The sequence below is a fragment of the Microcebus murinus genome, chromosome X (genome assembly GCF_040939455.1).
Source record: "Microcebus murinus isolate Inina chromosome X, M.murinus_Inina_mat1.0, whole genome shotgun sequence".
NCBI lineage: Eukaryota > Metazoa > Chordata > Mammalia > Primates > Cheirogaleidae > Microcebus > Microcebus murinus.
Genome location: NC_134136.1, coordinates 85,840,562 through 85,859,324, shown reverse-complemented (window position 1 = coordinate 85,859,324; position 18,763 = coordinate 85,840,562). Strand labels below are relative to the sequence as shown.

General features: G+C 46.3%; 1 protein-coding gene across 2 annotated transcripts in view; it reads right to left on the bottom strand.

Moving 5' to 3' along the window:
* SHROOM2 (shroom family member 2) overlaps positions 1-18,763 on the bottom strand; it is a 134,458-nt gene that overhangs the window by 56,004 nt on the left and 59,691 nt on the right. For both annotated transcript variants that reach the window (XM_012782451.3, XM_075999417.1), the window contains exon 2: positions 12,140-12,291. In XM_012782451.3, coding sequence (XP_012637905.3) covers positions 12,140-12,291 — 152 coding nt within the window. The remainder of the gene's footprint in view (positions 1-12,139; positions 12,292-18,763) is intronic.

Below are 18,763 nucleotides of genomic sequence, written 5' to 3'. Positions count from 1 at the left end.
GCTGTTTTCTGTGTGTTAGCGCCTCTGGGACGGCTGGGCTTGTGCGGATGAGGAGGGAGACGCGCCGCCCGCCAGGCGCTCAACCTCAGTCCTAGGGAGCTGGGCACACAGCACGCTGGCGCCACCTGGAGGCCATCCGTAGTTATGGTCCCTCTACTCAGCTGCAACCACCCCCAGGTGGACAGGAGGTGAGGGAAGATCCTCCTCTCAACGAGGTTGTGGTATTTCCTCCCGTACAAGACAGACAGACAGACAGACAGACACACACACACACACACACACACACACACGGCTTTAAGCCACCTGGCCCCTAGAACTACACGTGCTATAAGCAGGACGACAGACACGACACTGTGCATTTCTTTCCACCCTGCAGGCTTGGTGGCCACCTTTCTCTTCCAAGTACACCTGGTTTGGTGACCATTCTCCCAAAACATAATCTTTAATTAGATCATATTTAATATTCCTTTCACACGACAACCAAAACGGCTTGGTATTGACAGTATTAACAGTGGGTCTTCTGGTACTCCAGATGAAACTATTCATTCTAATGGAGGGATCCCATGACATCCTTTCCAACAAATCATAGAATAATTTTATGTGCTAGGTAGTATCGGTTTTTTTTTTTTTGAAAGGACAGGGTTTAGATCACAACTATTAAAAAAATGCTAGGATGTCCTTGAATATTAAGAACTACAGATCTAGAGATCAAATAGTTTGTTTCATTTTTAAAAGAAATTCTTAGAACTGCTCCAATGAAATCTTTATTATTCACAAAAGAGAGCAGAATTCCTTCTCTTGCCTCAAAAAATAAATAAATAAATCCACATCAGTGTTGGGTTACTTTCCTAACCTTTTATAAGAAAGCAAAAAAGCACCACCTCCCAAAACAAATACGCAGTTTGGGTTGTGCCCCCACTCCCAGCTGAGGAGGGGGCCGGCAGGGAGGGGCCCTGGCCTGCTGGGAGCCCACATCTGCAGTCTGCACCCCCGCCTGGACGTCCTGAGGGGAGGGCTGCACAGGTGTGGGGCTGGAGGGCTTCGAGCCTGGTTGTGGGAGGTAGGAAAATAAAGAATGGTGTCTTGGGACATCTTAGGGTGAAGAAGAGTCAGGGTTTGAAAGAGCCAGAGGTGGGAAAGGCCTTGCGAATGAAGGGCCAGGCTGGGAAACACCAAACACAGCCTGAGCATCCTGAGGTCGAAGCTCAGAGTCTGGGAGGGGCACAGAAGGAACACCTGGGGTAGGTGGGGGAAAGGGGAATTTGCCTGGCAACTGCACACACTCTTCTCACTCTTTTAAACAAACAGTACCTACCTCCAGGCCCCAAAGCAGGATCATCACAAGGGATTTGGAAATAATAGGAAATAAAAAAATAATATAGATGGAGAAATGATTGAGACGGAGACAAAGTGCAGTTTAAAGTGATGGGTGGGGTCAGGGGTCCTCCAGCATTCTTATGAGCTGTGAGGCCCCGACTAAAATCCCACACCAGTATTTATTGTTACAGTAAATAGTTGTCTTTTGTTAAAGAATTATGTGTACTGATCATTTTTTGAGGTTTCCAGGGGACCCTTACCTAATTCTGTCTACAAGAATAGACGGTTACAAAATTTTTCTAAGACAAGCATGTTAAGCCCTAAGTTAGAAACAGACCTAGCTGAGCATACAAATTAAAGATAAAATGTATAAAATGGGAACACGAGTCTGTGTACCACTCTAATCTACTTCTTCTAAACACAGAGACATATAGTCAGCAGTGAAGCAGGGATAGCCTTGAAGTCTAGGATAGTTCCAGCTGCACGTTATCTGCTGGGCAGGCATTTTAATCAGCTTCTCCGCCAAGGACCCAAACCGAGCTTCTGCCTTGCAAAAAAGTTCAAGGCGATGGCCGACAGCAAAGAAGAAACGTGTTGCTTTGCAAATGTTCTCTGACAGTGCCCCCGTGTTGGAAGCAGCTTCTATTCTGTGAACTAACATGTCCACAGATTTCTTCAAGGCAAAGCCCTGCAAAACCCCTGAAACCTTTCACGTCTCCTGGCCTATTTTCCCAACAGGCTCCCAGGCTCTCCACTGGCTGGCCCAGGGGTTCTTAGGTCACACTCCTGGGCCAGCAGCACCTACATCACCTGGGGACTTGGTACATACAGCAACTTCTAGGCCGCCCCAGAACTATGTGGGCCAAGTGTGTGTGCACAGCCTGAGCGGCTCTGCGCAGCCCTCTCCCGCCTCTCTCCCACCCTCTCCCCAGCCTCCCTTTGGGTTGCAGCCCCTCCCCTCTGCCACCATCTGTGGGACTTCCAGCTCTGGTTCCCGGTACAGCTGACACAGGGTGACGTCTCCATCTCAAGCCTGGCTCAGCCTCAAAGGGCAGCTCCACTGCCCCATCCCGAGGAAAGACCTTGCCGGGGTTGGCGTCCAGCCCTGCTTTCCTCTCTCTGAGTCACCCCGCCAGAGCTCAGCTGCGTGCTCCCGGAAGGCAGGACCTACTGGGGTGATCTTAACCACCTGGCTGGGGTGCTCCTAACATACATTAACTGCATGTATAAAAAACACGTCAGAGCACTCTATAAACAATAACTGTGTTTTTACTGTAAGAAAAAAGTTGACTCCCTAACAGCAATGTGGCAAGACTACAGAGCATTCTTTTCCTGGGCGGTGGTGTGGACAATGCCAGTGGGATGGTGACATCATGCATGATAAAATCTGTTGTCCCAGAAGATAAGAGTCAAGTAGTTCCTGCCTTTCTACATGAAGTGAATTCAGGCAAGATAAAAATTCCCAAGTGACCTAAGTAGCCGAAACTGATACAAGACATCAAAGCCAAATTTTAAGCAAATGCCAGGGCCAAGAAGCGAATTCACGCCAGATGAAAGCCTGAGAGCTGCCCTCCACCGGGCCAGGTTTCCCACCCGTCTGCTAGCAAGAGCGAGCACCGCCGGCTCCTGGCGTCAGCCCCTGGCGTTCCTCCCGGCTACTTCGGCAGAGTCTGTGGAGGAATGTCACCCAACAGACATGGGCAGAACAAAGAATTGGAGCAGACCCAAATGACTTGGTTTTTCCTGTTAACGTTTATAATCCCCATTTCTATAAACCTAATACTGTTGAAAAGAATAAATAGACCTCTCCCAGCATCCAAACCACCTGTGCTCAACAACACACACCCCCCCCCAACTGTCTAGTGCCTAGTTTCATTCATGTTTTAAAAGGCACCAGCACAACTTCCTGGCAACGCTGCAACAGAATGGATTTGATGGCCAAGAAACTCAGGACATGCAAATGGGCAGTCATTCATATGACTAATTATATTGTATAGCCCTAAGGACTAACAACAGGGCTGAGGAGTCTTATAGAAGAATAAAGACCAAAAATTTCACTGATATACTGAGTCAACATATCTGTATAAACAAGGCAAAACCTTACCAAAAGAAAGCAACAAGAGACTGCAGACGGCTGTCATCTAAATGCTATGTATAGAGTTCTATCCATGTATACAGATGTGAAGGAAAAGGAATGAGATCTCAAGAAACAATCTCACCCACCTAGCCCTTTCTGGAATTCCGTACACTACAAAGCCCATAATTACCTGCATTTTCACTGAATTTGTCCTCATGTTCCCCTCCTGGAACCCATGATTACTCACAGTGTCCTCAAGCTAAATGGTACTAAAAGTTAAGAGGGTATTTCTCCTATGAAAATAGAAGGAGGAACAGGGACATACACAGAAGATACGAAGCTTAGGGAAAGTAACCAAAGAAAGGGACTTGGAGTCCCAGCAAGAAACATTGAACCCTGACCACAAAAAGAGATGCAAGTTTGCGGCAAAATCAAGACAAGATGAGGTCCATGAAATTTAGTAAGAAAACCAAGAATTCCTCTGAATGCAAATTATGGACACTACCACTATAGGTTAACTGAACATGGCAACTGTTAAATGCTATTTCCATTAAATAACATTTGTCCAAAGGAAACCTGTAATTTTACCCCAAACATCTTACAGAGCCTTTAAACATTTGGAGAACTACTTTATAACACCATGCATGTGTGGTCACTATGGTAAACCACCACTCCACTCACACGTGATCATCAATCAGCAAATGCTAAGTGGCTGAACTTCTATCTCTGAGAGAGAGGCATCCTTTTCTTTGCAAGAGCATCGAACCAGAGAATGGTCCTCTGTATCCTTAAATTTAATAAACCACCACATTGTAGTTGAAAAATTAAAGTAGGAAAGTCGCTCAAGAAAGATCTGATTCCTCCCCATATGTTATTTTTGGCATTTTATACAGCTGCAGACAAACACCCTTGCTGTTCTTGTTGTCTTATCACATGCACGCACACTCGCCATAAATAAAGCCACAACCTCCACGGTGCAGAGAACTGTTGCCACCTGCCGTCCATCCACCCGTGACGCTGGCCACGCCGCCTGAACAGGAGCGGACCGCTGCCAGGATCACGCAGCTTAGCTAACCGGCACACTTCACAGCTGCCCCCCAATGCTGTCGTGACTGCCCTTCGGCAAATACCACCTGACTACTTGCTGTAAAAATGCCACTTCATTCAGTTAAAAGGCCTTTGGACTCTAGCCGCCATGAACAGGCTTTTCTTAATAATAAAATCAAGTTATCAGACACCTACTCTAAACGGTGTCAAACAGCTTGTCGTCAGGGGTGGGAGGGAGGGAGGCAGGCACGGGATGAGGTTGTTTTCACTATTGAGCATTTTCTTTGTGTGAATAAGAAGTGATGCTAAAATAAACCAAAAAGAAAAACAGGCTTTGTTTAATGGTAAGGTATTCCCTTCACTTTCTAGAGAAGGCCAGGGCCATCTCGGGTCCTTGTTTTCGTCCCCAGAGACACCCTCCTTGGAACCAAGGGGCGTGAGTGGTAAGGCGGGCTCACGGGGCAGTTCTAAGGAGAGGCGGTGTTTACTCCTTTACGACCCACCGGGCAGCCATCTGCTTACGGCTCTGCCAACCTCTCCTCCCCTACCCCTTGGCAACAAACCAAAAGTGCCTTCGTTTTGTCTAGACGAAGCGGCCAATACTGAGCGTCCGGCTGCCTGCCGGTACACGGCTACAGCCAAAGGCAAGACGGGCAGGGAGGGGACCCCTGGTGTGTTCAGTGTGGGGCAGACAGAGACCCTAGGAACCTCCGGACTCAAAAAGGCTTCAACCGCCCCTTCCGAGTAGCTATGAGGACGAGAGGAACATTGGATAGAGCCAGACGTGGACCCACGCCCTGCCAGGCCCCTGGGTGTCCGTTGAGCTACTTCCTCTGGCAGCCACCTCCCCCTGGTGACAAACCCTAAGGTGTGCCCCAAAGAGGACACTCCCAGGGTCTGCTCTCTAGGGCCTCACCCGAACACTTCTCCTTCCAATCCAAGAGCAAACCGCCCAGCAGGAATAAACCTTTTCTCCTAAAGCTGAGGGCTTTCAATTTGGTGGATCGCATTAAAGCTGCTCCTTTTTTAAAAAAATAAAATAAAGAAAAGTCATTTTAACCTCATCATTAATAGTATTATTAATTTCTCAATTTTCTAATACTCAAAATGAACTTAATCTGTCCAGTGTGAACCCCACTCGGCAGCATTCACAGTGCCTCTAGAAACCTCAAACACAAAAATAGGTGAATCATTCTCTGTATGTCTTAATATAATAGAAACCACCAATACTTCCAAACTAAATTCTGTAGACATCACTTGCGTGCCTCGGTTATCAGTGTGCATTGCATGCTTTATACAGGTCTAGTTCCTTTACTGCAATTAGTAACGGAAGAAACGAAAAGCAGCATCTTAACTTTTTACCATTCTCTACTTAGGATACGAAACGTCTCATTATATTAGAGATTCATCTGATTAAATTGCTTATGTCACACACTAAGTCTAAACCCAAACAGAATGAACTTTCCTCGAAATAAAACAATTATGATCTATGTGGTTGTCTTTGATTTCCTGATTTTAACAAACACCGGGTGCAGTGGCAGGAGCTACTCAGTAGGCTGAGGTGGAAGGATCACTCGAGCCCAGGAGTTCCAGGCCAGCCTGGTGAGACCCCATCCTTCATTCATTCATTTACTCATTAATAAATAAATACATAAGTAAATAAAAATAATGGAAAACATCCCAAACAAGTTAGGGTCTCCTTTGTCTTAACAAGAAAACAAACACAGTAGCAAACAGCCCTAAGCCCCCACCGCTCACAGAGTAGAAAACCCACTCTGGAACCACAAACAACATCAGACACCCTCCAAAGCTGGGGCTTCCTCTACCGTTTTCCAGGGTCCCCACTAAGGAGCACCCCCCCCCATCTAAACACACACACAGTCTCTGCCCCAGGAAGAGTTCTCTGGGGGTGGAGGGATGGGGCAGGGGGCAACCTGCTGACGTCCGAGCCGGACCCTTACTCCTGTCACACTGTCGCCGCTGAGCAGCAGCTCCCGGAACATCTGTGCTAATCGATGTTGGGGCCGCAGAGCCACCTGCTCAGGGACAGCTCCAAGGAGCCAGCACCAGAGGGGAGCGCTGTACAATGCTGGCAGGGGACAGAAGTCACCACAACTCAGAAACACCCGAGAAGGGGTGCATACTGCAAAAGAACTCGCTCCCAGAATGCCAAAATGCCGTCCCTCCAAGGGAAGCCTCCTTTCTGCGAGTGTGTGACCACAGCACCCGGTCTCGCAAACCCTTGCAGCCCGCTGCAAAAAGACCCTCCCTTCTGCTGCTAATCTGCTCCTGAATGCAAGCTTAGCGGATGTAATTAGATTCACAAGAGGGTTTAAGGCTGCCAGCAAAGAGGCAGGAAATAACGTGAAGCAACCCTATGATGATGTGGCCCCAACAGAACTACTTGCAACCCACGACAGGTTGGAGAGACACTACGCAGAACTAGGATCAGCGCGGTGGCAGGCGTCCTTCACTGCAAACCAAACTAACATTACAATGCAAATTTGGACAAAGGGCCAAAAGGGTAATTACAAGCTTTCGAAAATAATTTAAGACATGATATTATACATTTTCCCTAGGGCGTTTGAAATTTTACTTTTTAAAAGCTGAACTTTCAGTGATTTGTGCCTTTGAAGTGTGAAAGATGGTTTACTCTGTCCCCAGAGCTGTTCATGCGTATTTGAGAGCACCAGCTGGGAAGGACAGTCCCAGACAAGCAAGGCAGGAGCTACCTCGCCTTCTTGGCCCTTCCCTGCCCAGTTCCCAACTCCAGCAGAGTTTGAGGGCATCGGGCAGACCTCCCCTTTGCACATGGCCACAACAAGGGACTTATCTACCGGGCTAAGTTAATCAGGAAAATGCCAAAGTGTCACCCAGTTTGTGGCCTTAACCTTATCCAAGCACATTTGCTTATGCCAGCAAGTGGCAGAACTGCCTTGGCTGCCCAGCAAAACAGCCTGTGGCCCTCTGTGAAAATCCCAGAGCCCAGATCCACTCCAGACCTGCCCGTCAGGATCCCCAGGGGTGGGCCCGGACCTAGAAAAACAGCGCAGATGGAAACCGGATAGAGAGAGACACACAGGCTGCACGTCCGCCCTGACCTTTCCCGCGAGGGCACTTCCTTGGCCAAGCAAAGACGGAACAACAGGCTGCCTAGAAGCAAAGGGCAAGTCAAAAACAGCCTCTCCCCGCCACCCGACTGGTGGATCCAAGTGGTAGATCCAACTCCTGGGCAATCACACCCCCTTTCCTGGCCCCATCCCCCATCTCAGGTCCAAGGACACCGCCCACGCATCACAAACGAGAACACACATGTGAGGGTGACTGTCAGGAGCTCTTTGTTTCCCGCTAAGCCTGCCCTGGGAGAGCGGAGGTGCCAGCTCTCGCCTGTCTGGGGAGATAGCGATCCCCGTGTCTCCTCACATGTCACTTTCTCAGCACCAGCTTCTCCATGACGACAAGATCCATCCGTGTTGCCCATGAAACAAGACGCCACCACTTTGACAGACTGGCCCGCCGCAACCCTATCCTGGCTGCATGGTCCCCTGGCCACCACATACGCTAAGATAAAACAAGCCTACAAATAAAAGGCGCCCAGCAGCTGTCGCGAAGGGGAGGGGGTTTTGTATGTGAACAGCTATTCGAGCAATGTTTAGAAAAGCAGGGGTACAGGTGCTTTGTGCTGAGGTGTACCAACCTCCGCCCCCCACCACTTCCTGGGCGCCCTGAGGTGGGCAGGTGGCTGCTTCAAGTTCAACAAGGGCTGAGCAACCTAACCTACCATTTGCTCGCACTTTTCGGAAGGGTGATAAGGAACACTTATATGTCTGCGGCCCCATGAACAGCCTGCAGAGTGCCTTTGTCTGAATGAGCCACTATTTTTTTAAGAGGATACTCCCCATTGTGGAGCAAACATAAAAGGCTAGGAAGCGCTAACCAATCCACGGGGAGAGAAGGCAGGTGAGCGGCTCCCTGAGAATAGAGAAAGAGGAGGGTAGGGAGACTTAAAGAGATTTAAATTTAGATAGAGAAGAATCCATGTTCCAGCTTTCAGAATAACAATTTTTTGTTGTTGTTGTTGGAGACAGATTCTCACTCTGTCACCCTGGGTAGAGTGCAGTGGTATCATCAAAGCTCACTGTGAACTCCAACTCCTAGGCTCAAGCAATCCTCCTACTTCAGCCTCCTAAGTAGCCAGGACTATAGGTGCACACCATGACACCAGCTAAGTTTTCTATTTTAGTAGAGATGGGGTCTTGCTTTGCTCAAGGCTCAGGCTGGTCTTGAACTCCTGAGTTCAAGTGATTCTCCCACCTTGGCCTCCCAGAATGCTAGGATTACAGGTGTGAGCCACCACGCCTGGCCAAAAGAATAATTTTAAAAGCACTTTTTTAAAAATGTTTGGCCAGGTGCAGTGGCTCATGCCTGTAATCCTAGCACTCTGGGAGGCCAAGGTGGGAGGATCACTTGAGGTCAGGAGTTCAAGACCAGCCTAAACAAGACTGAGATGCCGTCTCCACTAAAAACAGAAAAATTAGCTGGGCATGTTGGCATGCACCTGTAGTCCCAGCTACTCGGGAGGCTGATGCAGGAGGATTGCTTGAGCCCATGAGTTTCAGGTTGCTGTGAGCTAGGCTGATGCCACAGTGCTCTAGCCTGGGCAACAGAGCAAGACTCTGTCAAGAAAGAAAGAAAGAAAGAGAAAGAAAAGACAGAAAGACAGACAGACAGACAGAAAGAAAGACAGACAGACAGAAAGACAGACAGACAGAAAGACAGACAGACAGACCGAAAGACAGAAAGACAGACAGAAAGAGACAGAAAGACAGACAGAAAGACAGACAGAAAGACAGACAGAGACAGACAGACAGACAGACAAAAAGACAGAAAGACAGACAGACAGACAGACAGAAAGAAAGAAAGGTGTTTAAATAAACTGTTTTGTTTCTTTTTAAATCTAGTTATGCATATTACTTAAAATATTAAATTCTATCGAAATCCCCCTTCTGTGTACCCTTCATTTAAAGGAAACCACAAACACAGTTGCTTTATTCGGGACACAAAATGGAGATGCTATACAGTGGCTCCCGTCAATAACCCACAGCAGACATTTATCCTCCTTCCCAATAGTCTGTAAGTACCCTCTCAGCTAAGTCAGCTAGCAGGTGCCCTAAGGCCTCTTTCTCTTTCCTCCTATCAACCAGTTCTCATGTGGCATGGAGGCTTTCCTTTGAACCGATTTCAAATTATCTATATCTTTAAATATGTACTTCTAGTTTAAGAAAGAATTATATCCTCAGCCACAAAAAACAATGGTGATCTAGCACTTCTTGTATTATCCTGGATGGAGCTGGAGCCCATTCTACTAAGTGAAGTATCCCAAGAATGGAAAAACAAACACCACATGTACTCGCCATCAAATTGGCATTAACTGATCAACTTTTAAGTGAACATATAGTAGTTAACATTCATCAGGTGTTGAGCAGGTGGGAGGGGGAGGAGGAAATGGGTATATTCACACCTTTAATGGGTGCCAGGCACACCGTGTGGGGGATGGACATGCTTGAAGCTTTGACTCAGATGGGACAAAGGCAATATATGTAACCACAACATTTGTACCCCTGTAATATGCAGAAATTAAAATTTTTTTAAAAGGATGAATTATATATATATATATATATATATATACACACACACACACACTTCTAAACATATGGAATGATGCCATAGTTACAGAAATGCAAATTTTAATAATAAAGCCATATTTCACCTATCACATTCACAGAAAGGAACAGATAACCAAAAACACCCTAGGTTAGAATGGTGGGGAAAAACAAGCGGTCTCAGAAATTAGGGAATGTCTATCAGCGTCCACAACGCACTATCTTCTGACTCAAAAACAGCCATCCCAGGAATCTATACGTACAGACAGGCCCTGTTGATAGCAAGTTCACTCGCTGTGTTGACCAAGCAGCCATCTCCCCCATAGAAAAGACAGAAAGACAGACAGACAGACAACAAGCATAGCTAGCTCAGAGCTTTGGGGGCTCTGGCAGCCCAGAACCCAGCCGGTACAAGAGACAGAAGAAAAGGGAATCCCAGACAGCGTGGGGCCGGCAGCGATTCCCGGAGACGGTGTGTAACTCCCTGTCCCAGCGCTGCAGCTTGCCCCGCCATCGCCTGACTGAGCGAACTGAATCTTGTGAGAACAAAGGAACTGCCTCAGGAGGGCTACACAGGTGACCACAGAGGAATCACAGCACAGTGTCCCAGTGACTGTCACATCCACCATCCCCAAACGGCTCATGCTGCCATTCTGAGATTTGGCCGTCTGACTTCAGAGAAGCTGTCACAAGGAAAGCACGTACCACTGAGAAATTAGGTTGCTAAATCCATGTGGCAAAACATGTTTCTCTTTCCTCATTTCCTTTTCTCTTGAAAGTTTATTTCTTATGTTTATTTGTATCTATTTGTGGGGTACAAGTGCAATTTTGCTGTACTGTGGCAAAGTCCGGGCCTTCATCCTTCCTCATTTCTGAACCTCATCCTGTGTGTTGTTTTGCACTGCCTCCTCCCATCTAAAAAAAGTCCTTTGGGAAGATGTCTTCAAGTCTGTGCTAAAAATTGAAATAAATGTTTGAATCTATTTATTTATTAAAATCTACAGCCAACCTTTGGAAAAATGCACTAATTTTGCCACAAAGGACATACAAATGCTTTGCTGCTAATTACCCAACTATAAAACCAGGTGGAGAATTACTTCTATTTGAAAACAACAAATCACAAACACTTCTGTGTGACCCAGGAGTAATGTTTTAGTTTCTGGATATAAAAGCATCGTGTCCCTAAGTCCATTTTCTAACCCCCTGAAACCATCCAAGGTGCCGTCAACAACCGGATGTATGGGGACAGGCAGGCAGCCCCCTCAGACCCCAAACGCAGCGCTGTGAACACCTGGAGCTGGGCTGCAGTCCTCATGGCAGTCACACTTCCTTTCTAACGTAACTCCAAAAGCTCAGAAGCCCGCCACCTTGTGTCAGAAACAGGCAACGGCATACCGAGTCACTGGAGCACTTTTCTCTCTGCCAAGAGAATATTAAAACTACATGTTGCCAAAGGAAAGATGAGTATGCAAATTCACTTAGTACATCAAAAATTTTTTGGCCGGGCGTGGTGGCTCCCGCCTGTAATCCTACCACCCTGGGAGGCTGAGGCCGGAGGATCTCCTGAGCTCAGGAGTTCGAGATCAACCTCAGCAAGAGCAAGACCCCGTCTCTACTAAAAATAGAAAGAAATTAGCTGGACAACTAAAAATAAAAAAATAAAAATTAGCCAGGCATGGTGGCGAATGCCTGTAGTCCCAGCTACTGGGGAAGCTGAGGCAGGAGGATGGATTGAGCCCTGGAGTTTGAGGTTGCTGTGAGCTAGGGTGATGCCACAGCATTCTAGCCCGGGGAACACAGTGAGTCTCTGTCTCAAAAAAAAAAAATTTTTTTTCCATCAGTAGTAATGAAATACGGAACCTTTTAAACTTTCATACCGGGTTCATCCTTGTCCAAAAGACATAATTCTAAATGTGCACACACAACGTCAAGTCAGGATCTCTGTAGTGACACCGGCAGGCCATTCAGGCTTCCCACCCTGGCAGTCTGCTCACCGTGTTTGTCTTGGTAACGTGGCGGGCAGCACAGATCTTACCTTTTGACCACCAGCTTCAGGGTCTTATGGGACCCCTTCACCAGGCAAATCGCTTCCTGTCTAAAGCCCGAGAGACCGATGTCATTGATGCCAACGATCTCGTCTCCGGCCAGTAACTTGTCGACTGCTGCGGCTTTACTCCCCTCTTCAATCTGAAATAGAAGAGCATGTTCCGTGAGCCCCCTGCGTGAGCAGGCCGTTCCCGAGTAGAGGAACACCACGTGCTGCAGTGCTCGGGGCCCGGCCGCCCTGCCCCCACGCGGGGCACCAGGGACGCATTAACACGGGGCTTCTTTCACTGACCCCTCGTGCCGGCAGCCTTTCCCCAAGCACGTGGGTGCTGTTCACCGGGAGAACGGGAATCTCGGAAACACACACAACGGAAAATATGGGACTTCAAGATATCAATTCATTTTCTGGATAATTTTGGACCATGTTTATCATTTACTAGTTATTTCTCATGCATTAATCCTGGACACAGTTAGATCACTTTTGCAACAGCTTTATTGAGATATAATTCAAATATCATACATTCACTCATAAAGTATACATACAACTGCATGGCTTTTATAATAGTATATTCACAGAGATGTACAACCATCACCACCATCCATATTAGAATCTTTCCCTAATCCTAAAAGAAACCTCGTGCCCATCAGAAGTCACTTTCCAATCTCCCCCAGCCCTTGGCAACCACTAATATACTGTGTCTACGTATTTTTTCTGGACAGTTCACATAAATGCAATCATACAATAACGTGGCCTCATGCACGTGGCTGCTTTCACTGAGCATGATGCGTTCCAGGTTCATCCATGTTGTGGCATGTATGAGTGCTTTGTTTCTTTTCATAGCTGACTAATATTCCACTGTGTGGTCGGACAATACTTTATTCATCAGCTGATGGACATCTAAGTTGCTTCTACTTCTGGCTGCTGGAATGAACATGGGTGTGCAAGTTTTTGCGTGGACATATGTCTTCACTTCTCTTGGATATATACTTACAAGTACAGGTGGGAATGGCTGGGTCCCAGAGTAACTGTGTGTAACACTCTGAGGAACTACCACACTGTTTCCAGAAGCAGGCGCACCACTGTCCACGCCCAGCAGCAGTGTCTGGAGGTTCCAAGTGCTCCACATCCTGGCTAACACATCTGTTTCCATTACAGTCCTCCTCGGTTATTACACCACGCTGCGTGTATTAAGATACTCGCTGCTCAGTGCTAAACGTTATTACACCACGCTGCGTGTATTAAGATACTCGCTGCTCAGTGCTAAACAGTCTACTCTCAACCCATACCCAACTCCTTAAAAAGCTTGACTGTCACTCATTTTATGGTAACTTTTACCCTGAGAAACACTGGTCTTTAATTCCATGTGGTAATTCTATATGGTAATAATCCAATTTAGCTGCAATTAACCCCAGTTGACACACCTATTTTCTGAACTAACAGTGGTCAGTCAAATCCAGCCAGCTGCCTTTTTTTGTAAATAAAATGTTACTGTAATACAGCCACACCTATTCATTTACATATTGCTACAGGGCAGAATTGAGTAGTTTGGCCCACAAAGCCAAACATATTTACTACTTGGCTTGTTCCAGAAAAGGTTTGCCAAACCCTGTTTTATACCAAAAAACTTTACAAACTGCTAGGAAAACCAGTGGGGAGGGGGAATCACTGGTTATGAGCACACCAGTGTACAGTTTGCAAGTTTGCTGCCGTTTGACTCTACACCATGGCTAACCCAAGAATAGCTTCCAAAAGTCAGCATGAAGCACTAACTCAGTACATTTCCCTGAGAGTTAAAAAAAACAAAACTAGGTGGTAAGCAATTTAGGTTGCCTCAGTTCTGAAGTTGCATTTTCCTAAAATCTCCACCTAGATCCGAGGACAACTGAACTCTTGTGAATAAAGCAATTATTCACTACAAGTCAACACCATAAACAAAATTAAAAGGCCACTCCTAACAAAAATATGAAGCAGTTCAGTCAACAACTGGCTTCAAAAGTCCAGACAGTTTTATCCCAATGTCAAGACAGATTGTAAGTTTCCACCTGCCCAGGACTGCACACTCAGCCATGGATAGCAAAATGCAGGCGACACATGGTGGAGAGTAGATTCTGACATGCCCTGAACGAGAGGCCAGGGGGCCATCGGGGTGGACGTCCAGAGGGGTAGGGGATCTGGAGAATGCCCCCACGTTCTGCACACAGGAAGGGTTCTTGTTCCAGGCCGCACCAGGAGGATGGTTCAAAGACGGAGGTGGGCATTTGTATGGCCACATCACTGCTACGTGCTGTAGCTGGAATGATCCACGCACATCTATGTGTCAGCGACAGAAAGCCTGGGTGTTGATGGGACTGACTTTGCTCCTTGCTATTCCCCCTCTGAGCCAAATAAGGTGTGAAAGATAGTGAAGCTTAGGGTGTGGACAAGGAGGCCAGTTACCCAGGGATTCCAAGGCAGTTCCAGCATCCTGGGGCCAGTCTTTCCTTTCAGAGAACTCTGGTCGTTTGTAACTTTCCTTGACTGTAAGGAATTCCACCTTGTTCAAAGGCCACAGAAGCTTCTTCTATCTGCGTGCATGCATTTCATGGCTGCAAACTCCAGCCCCTAAGAATTTGGTTTCTTTTTCCTGGTTTCCTGGTATTTACAGTGGATAACACAGCTCACCTGTAATATTGATGCTATCAATTACTAATGTAGGCCAAGCGCAGTGGCTCATGCTCGTAATCCTGGCACTCTGGGAGGCTGAGGCGGGAGGATTGCTTGAGGTCAGGAGTTTGAGACCAGCCTCAGTAAAGAGCAAGACTCCCTCTCTACTAAAAATAGAAAGAAATTAGCTGGGCAACTAAAAATAGAAACAAAAAATTAGCCAGGCATGGTGGCACATGCCCGTAATCCCAGCTACTCAGGAGGCTGAGGCAGGAAGATAGCTTGAGCCCAGGAGTTGGAGGTTGCTGTGAGCTAGGCTGATGCTACGGCACTCACTCTAGCCTGGGCAACACAGCGAGACTCTATCTCAAAAAAAAACAAAAAAAAAAAAAACTGATGTACACAATGTATAAAAAAAGGTCTAATATAAGGAAATTGCAATTCAAAGCTTAAGTTAGATATAACAAATCATTTCCTAACAATTCTTAGCTTAAACTGTCTACAACTGACCTCATTCAGAATAATAACTTCTTTCTCCCATAGAGATACCCTCACGACTAAATGTAAACATACAACTCATTTACTACAAATAGATGAAAAGATTGGCCTCTTTAAGTACATTTTGGTAGTGATATTTCTCCCCTTAAACTGTATTTCATGTTATTGTTTTGTAAAATTTGCTCCAGAGTAGAGCAGCAAAAAGAAACAATTCATGTATATTTATATACATTTATCTCATTTAAGATTTAAACACTGACCTCTATGAGTACAGATGATTTTTCCCAATTCTAATTCTGTTGTGAAAGGAAACATAGTATACACTAAGAATTCAATTTATACATTTAATGAGTTAGAATGATGGCACGGAAAGGTACTAAGGGGAAGAATGCAACATTTTAGGTAGAAGACTAAAACATAAAAACATTGATCAAAGTAACAAAACTGTGAGAGTAATAACACTGGTCACATGCTAACGAGGTATCTGCTTACAAAACTAACTTAGCCTATATTTTGAAGAGTACCCCAAAATGCACATTTACAAAGTATGCTTCTATCATCACGAATTTCTAAGGACAAAACTTTATGATTATTATTTTCCTTTAAACAATTATGAATTCTAGGTGGAAACAACCCAAATATCAATCAACAGGTGAATGGATAAATAAAATGTGATCTATACATACAAAGGAATAGTATTCAGCCTTAAAAAAGAAGGAAATTCTATCAGATGCTGTAACATGGACAAACTTTGAGGACATTGTGCTCAGTGAAATAAAGCAGTCAAAAAAGGACAAGTACCTTATGACTGAACTTACAAGGTACCTGAGTTGTCAAACTCACAGACACAGAAAGTAGAATGGTGGGGGCTGGGAACGGGAGGGAATGGGAATAGTGTTTAAAGGGCAGAGAGAGGTTCAGTTTCGGAAAATGAAAAGTTCTGAAAACGAATAGTGGTGATGGTTGCACGAATATGCTCAATGCTGCTGGACTTACACTTAAAAATGGTAAATTTTATATTATGTATATTTTACCAGAATAAAAGGTTATGCATTCCTTGACATCTAAAAACAAGGAAACTATTTTGGCCCGGTATAAGAGTGATATATGCTGAATTTGTTCTTTGGGGTTTTTTTGAGACAGTGTCTCACTGCGTCACCCGGGCTAGAGTACAGTGCCAGCCTCATAGCTCACTGCAACCTCAAACTCCTGGGTTCAAGCGATCCTCCTACCTCAGCCTCCCAGAGTGCTAGGATTACAGGCATGAGCCACTGCGCCTGGCCATGCTGAACTTTCAAACTGTGTCCTTTTCCCTACACTGATACCTTTGAATTCAACTATCATGAGAAAACCTTTAGGCAAAACCACGATGGCTAATGGCTTGTGGGGTTTGGGGACAGTTTGTGAACCAGCATTTCCTCAGGGTGACACATTACCTGGGTCTGATTCAGCCGTGAGCAGGTGGGTTTTTCAGCCTCATCCCCACAAACGCTTATATAAACAAGTCCCAGACAAAGTGCTGTCATTTACTCTCCGACTTCACTACGGAGGATGACACGGTGTTATTTCTTCTCATCTGTAAAGATTCCTAAAGCTCCTACTCCAGAAACAAAGACCACGTTCCACACACACATCCCTCCCCCAACCACACTCCACCTACGTTCCCAGCTAAATGTGTTTGGGTTTGGGAGATAAAGTAGTCTCTTTTTTTCCCCCTTTTGCTTCCTCGCCAAGAAAGAGTATCTCTACATGTTTATTTTGTTCATGGGGAAAGCTGTCAGAAAAGAAAAAGCAGCTTTGAAAACTTCCATTCTATATTCTTTACCCCATCAGACTTCTCAAGCTCGGGAGAATTAATTAGGCTCAAACTTGGCGGAGAACAAACCTAAAACTGGCGCTTGGTTTTCAGGGGACAATGACTGGGACTGCCAGCTCCCTAAAGTGTACCACACATGGCAGCACTACAAACGGATGCTCATTGTGTCTTAGCCTCCTGTTTACAAGGTAAAGACAGCACTTGGCGCTGTAGCTATTTGTGGCAATTGCCTCATGTCTGTAGAATGCCAGAGCCATGAATAGGGCAGTTCTGTCCCGCAGTAGTTAGGAAACGCCTCCAGTCTCACTTGCTCTAACTCCAAAGGGTCCCTCTGCAAAATGCCAAGAAATAAATCATTGCACACCCACGACAACGCTGGTCCCGTGTGCCATGCTGGGGGCGCTCGCAGAATGAAAGCGCCAAGTTGACACACCAGGCCACCTATTTTTGTTTCAGCTATTAAATGGTAGCATTCTGTATGGAAACTCATTCTTACTCCCTGACATTAAGAGTTAAACTTCCCACAATGAGCAGAATACCTCACAGTTCTTACGGAAATGTTTACTCTAGAAACAGCAGGGGAAAAACAGTGAATGAAAGTCTTTTCTGGACCAAAGATTTTCATACTTCATTGAACAGATGGTCAAGGAGGAAGACCCACGACAGTGAAAGCATCTTGATTGCAACAGGGGACCAGGCTCACACTGAGAGGACCTGTGTCCCATGCAGTGGGAGCGTGAGGGGCCATCGATGTCCCCCTCTGCCTCAGGGTGGAGAGGAGAACTTGAAAGGGCTGGGAGGACATTCCACAGAGGTCCTACGTGAAGCAGGGTGCGCAGGCAGGAAGGCTGGGGACTGAGTCTGGCAGGGCGTGAGCAGCGGAGTGTCTGAGATAAGGGCTTCCGTGGGGAGACAAGACAGAGACCCGAACCTGCAGTTGCGATCTGGATGCTGTCCTGCAGGCGGTGGGGCCCAGCGACGGCAGGCAGGGAAGTGGGAAGGGAACTTAGCATTGAAGCCACTGCTTCTGGAAGATCAACCTCATAGTTACACACAAATGAACGTCTCCGGCAGTCAGAACAAAACAGCACGTAAGCTGACCCCGAAGGGCACCCACCCACCCGAGTCTACAGTACTTATGGGGAAAGAAGGGTCCCAGCCAACATGGGGCAGAGAAAACAACAGCAAGCACCCCACTCGAGAGGCTGCAAAGGAAGAGACTTAGCCACAATGTCACCTGCAGTGAGACTGAGCTTGAGGGATTTGGAAAAATCATAATGATCAGAGATCAAACTGAAAGGGAAAAGAACACGTTTTTTAAGTCCAATATCATATTGCAAGAGCCACGAATCACACCTGCAATTGATCAGTCCTGACCATCTCAAGAAAGCTTCACTTTCTAGAGAATAAAATACCTCGATGAGGCGGCAACACCTTTTTGTTAGACAAGACCGGCATTGGAGCCACCTCCTCATTTTGTTTAATTTAACTCTTACTCATTCTAATCGAGCTCAGTTTCTGGAGAAAGGAAACCTGGCTCATCTGGGAAAAGGAGCAAATGGCTCGTCCACTCGGAAGGCTCGCTGGGAAGCACACGGATGACAGCGGAGCTCCTCGAAAACGGAAACCACCACCCAAATGTGTTGAGACTTTAA